The 12274-nt window shown below is 40.3% G+C and overlaps 2 protein-coding genes across 2 annotated transcripts; one reads left to right on the top strand and one right to left on the bottom strand.

Annotated features, from left to right (window-relative positions):
* Positions 1–326: 326 nt before the first annotated feature.
* nsrp1 (nuclear speckle splicing regulatory protein 1) lies at positions 327–6031 on the top strand. Its single transcript, XM_073480009.1, has 7 exons — positions 327–359; positions 1605–1695; positions 1902–1958; positions 2063–2191; positions 2296–2503; positions 3786–3888; positions 3984–6031. The coding sequence occupies exons 1-7, from the start codon at positions 340–342 to the stop codon at positions 4861–4863; spliced, it is 1488 nt and encodes a 495-aa protein (XP_073336110.1). The 5' UTR covers positions 327–339; the 3' UTR covers positions 4864–6031.
* A 226-nt stretch (positions 6032–6257) lies between these two features.
* LOC141007228 (calpain-1 catalytic subunit-like) lies at positions 6258–12066 on the bottom strand. The gene is made up of 20 exons (XM_073479579.1): positions 11827–12066; positions 11648–11735; positions 11448–11563; positions 11220–11353; positions 10930–11122; positions 10775–10849; positions 10598–10683; positions 10416–10487; positions 9606–9763; positions 9333–9490; positions 9171–9182; positions 8852–9054; positions 8241–8331; positions 8078–8161; positions 7906–7963; positions 7731–7792; positions 7326–7452; positions 7081–7194; positions 6912–6964; positions 6258–6284 (listed from the first exon to the last, which is right to left on the bottom strand). The coding sequence occupies exons 1-20, from the start codon at positions 12064–12066 to the stop codon at positions 6258–6260; spliced, it is 2151 nt and encodes a 716-aa protein (XP_073335680.1).
* Positions 12067–12274: the final 208 nt, after the last annotated feature.

Below are 12274 nucleotides of genomic sequence, written 5' to 3'. Positions count from 1 at the left end.
TTGGCACAGGGACCTATGGTTATACGCTTTCTATATAATTGTTTTCTGAAGGCGCAAGTATTTCACAAATCAGCACATTAATTACATTTTGCTCTTGATGGTCACTTGTTTTTTTTTCTGACAATGGAAGTCCGCACATTCGATACAGGCTGATAAATCGATATAGTGAATGAAAGCAAATAAACCACTAATATGTTATATTATACTACAAATATCATCCACCTGTTTATATCCACATGACATAATATTTTATTTATTTCTTACTTTTGTCTATTTAGGATTTATGAGTTAAAATATTGTGACGAATGTGTCGCGCTCGTTCACGGTCAGCAGAGCAAGATGGCGCTCCCTACAAAACAGTGAGTTGCAAACATGCTAACGCGATTATGGTAGTGTGTGATTAACATCAAAAGACACGTGTTTTACTTGTTTGGGGTTATAGTTTGAGTCGTAACAAAGAGCTTAACCTACTGTAGCAGCTGTAGTGTAGCGGCTCAGGGTTATTTATAGGAAACGGTGGCTCGTCCATTGCTGTTCGTGCTGCTAGTTAGCGACATGCTAACGTTATGCTAACCTCGCCTATAAACCATAGTTAGCTACGTTAGCAAAAATAGGGTCCGTTTGTTCACATGCCACTTATCTATCAACTACTGCTTCATTTTACTAGAAACGCTGCAGCATTTCTTCGTATTTTTGCCTTACCAAATACACTCTGTCAGGGTTAGTGTATTAAACTTTAATAGCTAATGTTTGTCATTCAAACTGGATTGAATTTGATAGATGTTAAGCCATTTTGATTCACTTTTTGGTGCAAGGCTTATTGCACTATTAAAATTGCTCTTAACTTGTATTTGCAGCAAGTCACCTGTCTAATCAACACGTTAATGACTGTTTAAACATCTATCAAATATGTCTGCTCTTGCTCCCTGGGGTAGTTGAAATAGTACAGTTATCTCTTTGCAAATTGCTACAACTTGTGTTGTATTTTTGTAGATAAATTATATTGATACCATCATTCAAAAGACATGGGGATGTTTGACAAACATCTAACCATCACTAATGTATCCAGATAGTCATTGTCAAGATGAAGTGTAAAACAGTCCATTCTAAAGGGGCACTATGTAGTTTTGGAACCGAAATTCAAACTCAGAATTTTAATATTTACAATATTAATGAGGTAATAATACAAAATCAGAAGTATTTATTTTTTCCATACCTGAATGAACAAGCTGTTGTCAAAGGAAAATAAGGTCCCCAGAACACTGTTTGAAGCTAGAAAGGTGGCAGGGTCCGCCAAATATAAACAAAGTAAAACAATATAAAACTGTGTTGTCCTTTTAAGGTCAGTTTGTTTTGTCAGACGTGAAATTAAGATATTTCTCTTCTAATTAAAATTTCTTCCCCAAAACTACAAAGTGCACCTTTTTAATGTAATTTGCTGTTCATTCAAATGGCTGCTTTGGTTTTGGTGTCATTGCATTTGTCCCAGTAGAGACTCCCATTTTCTGATGAATTAGGGCTTGTGAAAGCTTTCCATGTGAAATGCATGTACAGATTTCTTGCAGGATTGAGTTAAAGAAGCCTTGTCTGCTTGTTGTCCTCAGGTATGGGCTGATCTTGCCACAGAAGAAAGGAGCGTCAAAGACCGCTGTCTTGCAGAAACCCTCAGTGTTTGGGGATGACTCGGATGATGAGGTGGGTAAACTTTTGGATTTGTTAAGAGCAGCAGGGCGACATACTGCTACTATTACTTCAGTAATCACTGCAAATGAAACAAGTGTTTGCACTGTAATGGAAACCAAAAATATTTGTAAAAGAAAAAAGTTTATTCAAGTGTCAGATGACATTTTATGAGAATTCTGTCCAAATACACTGAATATGTTTTATATTTTGTTTCTCAGACCTCAGTTGGGGAGAGTCTGCAGAGAGAAGCTGTTAAAAAGAAGATGATGAAGCAGGTGAGAGGAAGAATAAAAGACTTACGAATACACAAATACAGTCATTCTGCTGTGATTTACCTCTCTCTGTTTTTTGTCCATTTTTTATCCCTCTCTGTCTAAAGACACGTTTGGAGATGCAGAAGGCCCTGGAAGAGGACAGCACTGTATATGACTATGATGCTGTGTACGATGACATTCAAAACCAGAGACTTGAGAACAACAAAAAAGTTCTGCACGGCGCTGACAAAAGGGTAATCATGTTTATGCTGAACATGTCTATAGCTGCATTTGTCGACACTGGGGTTTTTAAGAGTGATCTGATTATTCTTTTTCTTTTGTCCGTGTCTCTTTACAGCCAAAGTATATCCACCAGTTAATGAGAGCAGTTGAGGACCGAAAGAAAGAACAAGAACGAAGGGAAGAGAGGAAGATCCAGAAGGAAAGGGAGGCAGAGGGAGAGAAGTTTGCCGATAAAGACGCTTACGTTACCTCTGCCTACAAGCAAAAACTGCTGGAGCAGAAGGAGGAAGAAGAGAGAGAGAAGAGGGAGGCACAGATTGAAGGTTAGACTGTACAAATATTTATGTGTGTATAATGGATATGGCAAGATTTTGAACTCCAGATGTTTCAAACGACATGAATGTATCTTAAAGCCACTTCTTGTAATCGCTAAGCAATCTGGATATTGTAAAAAACAATTTGAAAATTGCCTACATAGATGAAAGCAGCAGATCAGGCTCCTTTTGCCCTTTTGTGGTTGATGGACGGTAAATACAAATTCCGAGGTGTTTGCCACTTTAATATCATAAGATAAGAATACTGTATTGCTTTTTAACTACTAAAACCATAAATCCCAGCCAGGCAAATATTTATGTTATGTCTTTGCCGATCAATGATTGGTGTCATTATATGGAAAAGAAATTAAGAAATAGTGGTTGGCGAGTGTCATTTCAGTCAGCTTCCGTTTATGTGGACAAGCCTGACACTACAACTACCTAAATGAATATCTTGGTGGACCTAATGTTTTTCTGACATCTATCACCTTTTCTTTCTTTAAGACACTTGCTGTGTTTGTAGTCTGTCAAATGTGATGTTACTGTAAACTAATTACATTGCTGAGGCGAAGCAGAACTGCTGTCTCTATTTTGACAGCTGGTTGTGGTTATTGTGTGACCTTTTACTACGAGCCTTGAGAAGTAAAAAAACACTTTGGTTTTAGCCCCACTTCCTACATAACCTATGCCATTAACAAGGTTAATTTTTAACAATAAAAGAACTTCTGCTCTTAGCGGTCTTTTGAATGGACAGACTGTTAAACTCCATTCTAAAAGCAGGTGTTTTATTGTTTTCATAGTAAAAACTTTAGGTACACCGTGACTTACTCTTTTCTGATTCGCTATCATCTACAGACACAATCAGCACACGTCATACACTCAGTGACATCATTGACTAACCTATGATGAAGTGTTTGCCAAAGGCATTTATATATTCACTGCCCAGGTCTCACAGTTTACCTTTTTAGTCCTTTTTACAGATAGTTTTTTTTTCTTTTTATTGCTTGATAGTACCGCTAGCCTTTTCAATTTGGCGCATGTTTTAACCCAAAACAGGGCCATGGTCATTCTGCTGACAGGACAGAGACCTATGCCTGCTCTCATCTTTGGACTTTCAAATATTTTAGTAGTGGAAGAAAAAGTTCCTTCACTTCCTTCAATAAATGTTATTGTGCAGATTATGATTGAAGAACCATCTTCTCCTCCTTGAAGAGATAGTCTTAAAATGTTGTGTAAATATGGCACTTTATGTGAAACAATCTCATTATTATGTTGAATTATTTTTGTGTAGCTGCTTTGGACGTGAAGAAACAAAAAGACATGAGCGGCTTCTACCGGCACCTGCTGAATCAGACTGTTGGAGAGGAGGCGATACCAGATCGCTCAGCAAACAAGTCAGTCACAGCTCTGCATTACTGTCTCATCTTTAACCACTTTTTAACAGCTATTCTGAGCCTTCAATTGTATCTGTCTCTTTCTGCTTCCACAGAACTCAACCCTCAAAAGTCTCAAAAGACACAGAGAGGACTTCACCTGTTCCTTCATCTACGTCCCATGATAACATCCCAAGTTCGTGCAGCGACAATGAGGAGGGGCAAGAGCAGAAGTCTGGGTTTAGTAAGCCTGCGATCGGCTCTGCACACTCAAAACGACAATACAGACAGAGGTCGCCCTCATCGGGGAGTGGTGAGGAGAAGGAAAAAGAGAGGGAGAGAGACAGACATAAGAAGAGCCACAGAGATCATGACAGAGACAGAGGGAGGGACAGAGACAGAGACAGAGATAGAGATAGAGACAGAGACCGAAACAGGGGAAGGGAAAGGGATGACAGACACGGAGGAAGAAGAGACGACAGGGATAGAAGGAAAGACAGGGACAGGGACAGAGACCGAGGCAGAGACGATGACAGAAGCAGAGGCAAGGGGGATACAGAGAGGGAAGACAGGCATGGAAAGAGGGAGAGGAGCCCCAAAGAAAGAGAGAGGGACAAGAATGGAGAAAGAGAGAAGAGGAGGAATTCAGATGAAGACAAGCGGAAGGACAAAGATCGGGAAGAAGAGAAGGAGAAGAGGAAGGAACCAGAGAAGGAGAATGCAGCAGTAAAGAAGGAAGAGAAAGATCCAGAAAAGAAGGAAGAAAAAGATCCAGAAAAGAAGGAAGAAAAAGATCCAGAAAAGAATGAAGAAAGTCAGGAAAAAGAGGAGGAGCAGAGACAGGAAGGCGGGGAGAAAGAAGAAACGGAGGAGAAGGCGAACAAGTTTGCAAAGCGCAGCACAGATCAGACTGTGACTTCGGCAAGAGACCGGTACATGGCCAGACAGATGGCACGCTCTGCCTCTAAGACGTATATAGAGAAGGAAGAGGACTGAGCTCACATCCCTGAACTGCACACAACCTCAACCTTGTCTCGATTTAGAGGACAAGGCTAATGTCATTTGATGTATTCCTTTTTTTTTTCTTCTTCAACAAATCCCATGAAAAGGAGGAGACCAACAGTCAAATCATTTTGAGCTTTTTTAAACGAAACAAAAAAATTAGATGATTGACTTCTTTCCCATTCCCAGAAGACGAGTTTGCCTTTGTGTTTTTTCTGGTGAGTCACGTTGGACTTACAGCAGCATGTAGGCCAGTGGCAGTGTCATGGTGGTTACTTTTTGTTATATCTTAACTTCAGTCTCTTTTCAAACTCTTTGTCTACTGAACTATCTTCGTGCACTACTTAAACAGAGACCCATGGAATCTGTGATGTCGACGACCGGAGTTGAAGCTGATACCATGATTACTGCAGAGTCATTTGACTTGGGAACAAATGCTGTTTGTAGACTTTCCCATTGAAGACAAAAGCCAGATCTTAGAGGACGCTATTGGGTTTTTTGCCCAGTGTGGAAGAGGTAGTAGTTGCTTCTCCAATCAATACCCTGTTTCCAAAGTCCATTGGTTCCTACAGAAGATGTGAATCATTAAAAATGTTTATTCTTTTGCAAATGCTCCTCAAATAGGTGTAAATAGTACACTTGTTAGGGACTATTTTGTGTGGACAACAGTCGAGCTCTGTGGCATAGAAGAATATTTCAGGCTTTGGCTGCAAAAACAATATTTGTTAGTAGGATCAATGGCTTGTTGAGTTTAGTCTTTTCATGGGATTTGTGAAGATAAGAAAAATATTGAATTTTGCCAACCTCATCCTCCACCATTAACTCCACCACACACTGCAGTGGACAGATTCAAACAGTAGAGCGCGCTCATGGTCTACGGTGACGAAAGAGAGACCTGGATAATACTTTTTTGGACTTGAATAGGTGGGATTTTGATTTATCTTTGTGAAATAAAAAGGCTGACTTGTAAATATGAATTTTGAGCCTCTTGTGACATCACATCAAGGAATAAGTGTAAATAGGAAATGTTATCTTATTGGCTAATTAGTAAGTTGGACGAGGGGAATGAGGCATCGATGTTGTGTTTGATCACTTTTGTTGAGGTTTTGTATCCTTCCTGATGTAGTCGGTGACAAGTTAATAAAATCATTTCTGGTCCACAGTTCTTCTGTTGCTTCCTGTTTGTTTGGTGTTAAAATGTGTGCAAGAATCAAGATTCCAACTCAGAATTCAGAAGATAATGTTTATTCAACAAGGATTATTTGATCACAGACACATGTTTGTGATGTTTTCCTGCTTTACAGGAAGACATCAGTTTTAAAAGAAGCAGTGTGTGATTGCAGGAATCCTGTCTTGTGTGTCTCCTGTGCTCCTGTGTCAACGTTGGTCTAGTTGTACATGAAGACGTTGGACCACTGAAACAAAAGAAAAGTAGAATTGTTATTATCTTTAATGCTTTTAATGACTCATTTCTGCACAGAAAGGGCCACACATTAACTCAAGGACTGTACTTTTTCCATTTTATGCTAACTTTACACTGCTACAACCCCTTACTTCAGAGGGAAATATTGTATTTTGTACTGCACTACATTTATTCGACAGCTTTAGTTAAAAGTTTTGTTGAGTGTTATAGATAAATCAACCCAACAGTAAAATTCTATTTATACGTGAATGCATCAATAAGCAAATAATATATAATAGAACAGTCACAGGGGCCTTTATGCCCCTGTCCGAAGTATCTGATATTAGATGTACTTCAGTGTTAAACGTTGCTTATGTAGTAACTTATGTTATCAAATAAATGTTGTGGTGTAAAAAAAGTACCTCAAAGTTTTACTTAAAGTAGAGTACTTGTACTTAGTTACCCTCCATCACTACATAATACATACATTTTCAATACAGGACTATTTTTATTGTTTTGTTGCATTATTGCTTCTTTTATTTCAATAGATTCTGCCACGTGTCATCTTTCTATATATCGGATGTGTTGTGAAAAGAAGAAGAGTACATCAATAAGTGGGATTAAGTGGAAATAGAGTCACCTCGTCCCAGGTCATGTGAATGATTCCGTCTGATGACTTGTCACTGAAAACATCTGCAAAGAAAGCAAACAACAAATGTCTCATTTTATGATGCAACATAAGCCAGAACAAATAAAAGCCTTACTCCTCAAAACAGGATTGTGGTTTTGAAAGTAAAGTATCCACTCACTTGACATCTTGTTCAGGCGCACCATGAGAGTGATGAAGCTCTCCAAGGAGGTGTATGAGTAGCCTGAATAGCGGAACATCATCAGCTGCACCATGCCATCGTTGGTGTCCACTCCTGGTTCAGACACAATTACTCTGGTTATGAATGCGAATATGAAGCATGTTCACCTTTCTTGTATCAATATAAGATTATTATTAACTTGATATAAGCTTTATTTTAAACTTTAAATAGATAAATAGTGGTACCTGCGGCCTCGATTGCCTTCCTGAGCTCATAGTCAGACAGGGATCCACTGTTGTTCAAATCTGAGCTTTGGAAGAGTTTCTGCAAGAAAAATTCAACGACATTTAGAAACACTTCAAACATGTTTGTCTGTTTTTTTTATTATTGGCCGCACATTAAAGACAAATTCGTCTTATTTGCTGCTTTACCTGGTATTCATTAATCTTCTTCCAGAGAGATGAGAATTCAGAGAAGGACGTCGCCATCCGTTGGTCGGTCTTTGCATGTTAAGTGTGTCTCATCAAAACCAGATGAAAAACAAATTAACTCCTGAATCAGAATGTTGTGATTTCATTTATGATAATTAAGGGGGATTTCTACATAAGAAAAACAAAGTTAAACATGAAAACTTTTCATTTTTAGGATACATCCACCATAGCCATCATGCTCCTGCAGGTGTCCAAACCAAAGTGAAAGCCGCTCGAGGTTCCTGCAAACAGTAGACACAGACGACAAGGGAAGAAGAAGATTCTGAGTCTTCATTCACAACAAATTCATCTGGATTTTGAGTGTTTTGAAAGCTGATGATATGAATCAACCCACCGTGAGGGAAGTTGTTATTCAGGAGCTTCTGGAGCTGTCTGGCACTCAGCTCGTCTTTCTGACAACACACACAGAAACAACAAAAACGGTGATTGATTGATATCAGAAAGAAATCAGAAATGGAGGGTGGAGAAGATTTAAAGAACAGGTCAAATCAAGACAAATAACACACCTGATCAGCGTAGCGCTTGAATATAGAACGGATTGGATCCCTTTCCGTGGTCTCATTCTTCTTGTCATCGTCTTTGTCAGGAATCTAAAGTTGACAAGTTAATGGATCAGACATAAAACTGGTAAACAATACCTCCTCTAAACTATGTTCTTCGTATTCGTACCTCTGGAAGGGTCAAGTCCTCCTCTTCGTGGTCATCGTGGTCATCGTGGTCATCGTGGTCATCATCATCATCATCGTGTCCATCGTGGGGGCTGGATGCAAAGGAGAATTTGTTAAAAAACCTGCTGTCTGTTGTGAGCAAAACAGGTATTTTAAGCCAAAGTGGATCTTTTCCTAACCTTAACCAAGTGTATTTTGTGCCTAAACCTCACCACACCAACAGCAGTGTTGTGAGATAAAAAATGAAAATTGAACCTAAAGAAACACAAAGTTGCAACATCATGTATCATTAACTTTCAACATATCCATGCCAACATTTATTCTGGCGACTGGGTTGCAAAATGAGCACATTTTTGTCGTCCTACAAATAGCAAACACAGTGGCATCAGTTGCTAAAAACCACCACGTACAAGTTTGTCTAGTAGAATGATAACCCAGCTTATAAAACCAAAAACCCAAACCATGACACCCACTATCCTTTAAGATAGCTTTGACCCTGATCAACTGTTGAAAGCGCTGGTATCATTTGACCGTTACAAATGAGCAATCCATGTTTTGGAATAAATGTCCCTATTGGTATTTCTACTATGTCAAATATCACTAGGTCCTTACCTGATCTTAGTCTCAGCCTTGGAGTAGACAGAGAGAACGAAGTCTGCGTTTACGTATGGCTGCATGGTGGAGGGGACGATCACGTACTCTCCAGGCTGCAGACTGTGATGCTCGATCAGATCCCTTTCGCGGGTGTAAGTCTGTGTCTGCTTAAGGGGCCTGTTTCTCCTAAAGAAGTTGCTCCTCAGGCGTCCTTGTGGTGTCTGGAAAGAATATTTGATGAAATTCCTTTCTGGGCATCAAATTGCATTATTCAGGTTATTAATTAAATGTGGAATTAGCTTTTTGTGCACAGGTGGAGAGTGATATTTGCTCTTACCCCTGGTGGAACCTGTTGGCAGTGAAATGAAAAGAAGAATGTCAGTATACAGGTTTCAAATCAGTGGTTCAATGGTTCAGGTTAAATAGATTTTCATACTTACTAATATAATTTTTATCATTCAGTCAGACTTATTTTTTAAACAAAATTCAGGATGCAAACCTTGAAGAGCGTGAGTCCAATCGGGTCAGATCTTGTCCGGTTGCGATGCTGCTGCTTAGGTTTCTGCATCAGAGACAGCATGATATTTTTGTCGTTGACCTCCTCCTCGTTTATTATAGACACCTGGATGCGATACTGAGGATTTGTCGCAAAGGTAGCTACAGGTGATGAGAAACATAAATAATGCATATGATAAATCAAATCAGGAAAAAGACACAACAAACATCTTGTCTTGAAGTTATAATTTAGGGTAAAAGAATGAATTTGGCTCACAGTGAGACACGTTGCCGCCTGCAGATCTCCCGGCCTCCCAGCTGCCTTCGTAAATCATGCATTTCCACTGGCAGGTGAGATCTCCGTCAATAAAGTTAGGGTTCTCGCAGCAGACGGACAATATGATGAAATAGTGACAGAAGTCCTCCAACTCCATCCTGGCAGATAAAGACAGGCGCAGCAAGAGAGATTAAAAAAACATTTAAGTGGCAACCATTTAGTTTCCACAAAAATGTTGCCGTCTACATCCACACTGAAGAGGAGAGACAAATACATGGCTTTTAGTTCTACTGTATATTCAAACTTCATCCATGAGGAATAAAATGTTTGTTCTTGTTTATTCATTGCCAGGCCTCACTCTTTAAAGGTGCCCAGTTTAGTGTTTTACCGCTATTCGCGCTGTTTAGCAATGTTTGTACGACAATGAGGTGGCGACACACCAGGACAAGTAGCAGTGTGCAAACTGCAGGCTAGCAAACATGTACGTATGTAAACAGTGTATGTTTCAAATCATTACACAAACTGACTTTACAAGTATTTATGAGGAAGGAGGTAAATTCTTCACAGTTGTCAGACCTCAGAGCCACAGCTGCCACCCAATCGCGGGTACCCCCCTTATGATATTAAAAACTATTTTCTTTTCAGCATATAAATGTATTATTTACTGACCTTAGGTGGCCAACCCAAGATTTTCAGTGCCCCCCCCCCCTTTTACAAATGTTCTGTAGGCGCCCCTGCTCAAAGCTTGTGAAATACTGACTGTTAACACAGTTTACACAGTTGTTTACAAACTTTATATAGTCAAATTACCAAAACTCTCCATCGTCGCGGTCTGAACACTTCTCCCGGTCTTCTGGGCTCACCCTGTCCCACATATCCGACCTGAGCTCAAGAGAAAAATAAGTTAATGACAGAATTCAACAATTTGAATTCTGTCTAACTTTAATGCTATAACATGCAGCTATGGGTGGATGTATGATTAGTTTAAGTACTTGTCGCTCCACTTTCCGTTCCACTCTGTTCTGCCCCAAGGGTTCATGACTCGCACCAGCTTCACTTCGCGGCCGTTGTAATTGACCTAAAGATAAAATTATCAGTTGATGAATAAGCCAATACCGAATTATCCCTGACAAAATATTGCTTCTTATTTGAACCCTTCTCCTATTTACCGTTGTGACTGCTGTGACAGAATAGGCATGAGCATCCACCAATCCAGTGTGTGCCACAGTGTTCACCAGCTTATCCTGAAACAGACAAATCAGTTACATCACCCCACAGAGGTTGGTTTCTAAAATGTTTTCTGTTGCGATGTGTCCTATCTTACCCCTTTCTGGGCCGTTCCGCAGCAAATCATGGAGTTGCACCCGGTGGCTCTGCTCAGTGAGAGCCACAGCTCTTTGTCGTGGCCTGAGGTGTGTTTCTCCCTGAGTTGGTAGGTCATGTGCACACCTCCGCTGAAATCCTTGCAGGCCTCTGATGGCAAGCCAGCGTTCATGTCTGCGTATGAACCACACACCCTGAGGTAGACAGATAAAAAGACATTTGCCAGATTAAGAGTTTAGCTAATCTAGAATTTTATGTCTTGAGTTGGGTGTTTTAGAGAGTTGTGCATACTTGGCGTATGCTTTCTCCAGGAGAGGAACCCAGAACTCGTTCCCACTTTTGGCGTGCACGGACAGTAATTTCTTGTCGATTGTTGGCAGGTGGTCATCAATAACAACATCCACCCACTTGCCAAACCTCCAGAACTGAAAGAGGAAGGACGAGTAAGAATTGCAAGTCAGCTGAGGGCAGGAATGTGTTGTGAAAGCATTGTTTTAACACATTATGATGTGTCTTTACCCTGAAGTGAAAGATCCCTGTATAGTTCTTGAAGGATTGGTCCATCGGCACGACTTGCACCATCAGGCTTTTGTGGAATGTCAGTGCGGAAATTGCAGCCAGGAACCAGCAGTTACCTTGTAAATAACAAAAATAAATACTTTTCTCAAGCACTGCAACATAGTTCAAATTGTCACCTAAGCAAGGTTGTTGTTGCTTACCAACACTGCCTTGACCAAAGTCAAACCTCGAGGCTCCCTTGGTACAGAAAACCGGCTCATTGTTGTTGTTTTGTGCCTTCAGGATGTCCTGAAGAAAACAACAAAGGAAATAAATCAAATGTATAAGCATGTTCAAACATAAAGAGAAAGGAAAAAGGAGGAAAAACAAAGTATTTTACAGCTGGACGAAGCCACTCCACTTGGGCTTCACGCCAGCTGCTCAGATCAGGCAGGTCACCCAGCGATTGGTTGTTCGGTGGGAAGGTGTTGTCCACAAACAGTCTGCGTCTGCGGAGGCAGTTATCTTTCAGCTGGGCATAGTCTTGGTTGTTGTACTTGGCGGGGTTGGTGCGGCTCCCCTCGCTGCCATCTTGGTAGCGCAGGTTGATGATGGAGGTGCAGTGTTCAGATTCAGGCATGTTGACGAGACTCTGAGAAACAAGAAGAAAGACAAAAGAAGAGAGTTTAGAATCTTATCTGAGATGCAGCTGCTCCATCCAGATTTCATAGATGATCGAGGATAAACACCTGCAAGACAGCTGCAATCAACCTGCTTCTTTACAAGAGAGGTGACTTGGAAGTGTCAAGTCTGGTCTGTACAGCGGACTGTAGATGACTTATATACAC

Source organism: Pagrus major, chromosome 13, assembly GCF_040436345.1.
Source record: "Pagrus major chromosome 13, Pma_NU_1.0".
In the NCBI taxonomy this organism is placed as follows: domain Eukaryota; kingdom Metazoa; phylum Chordata; class Actinopteri; order Spariformes; family Sparidae; genus Pagrus; species Pagrus major.
The sequence above is the reverse complement of the archived record's forward strand: the minus strand, read 5'-3'. Positions and strand labels throughout refer to the sequence as shown.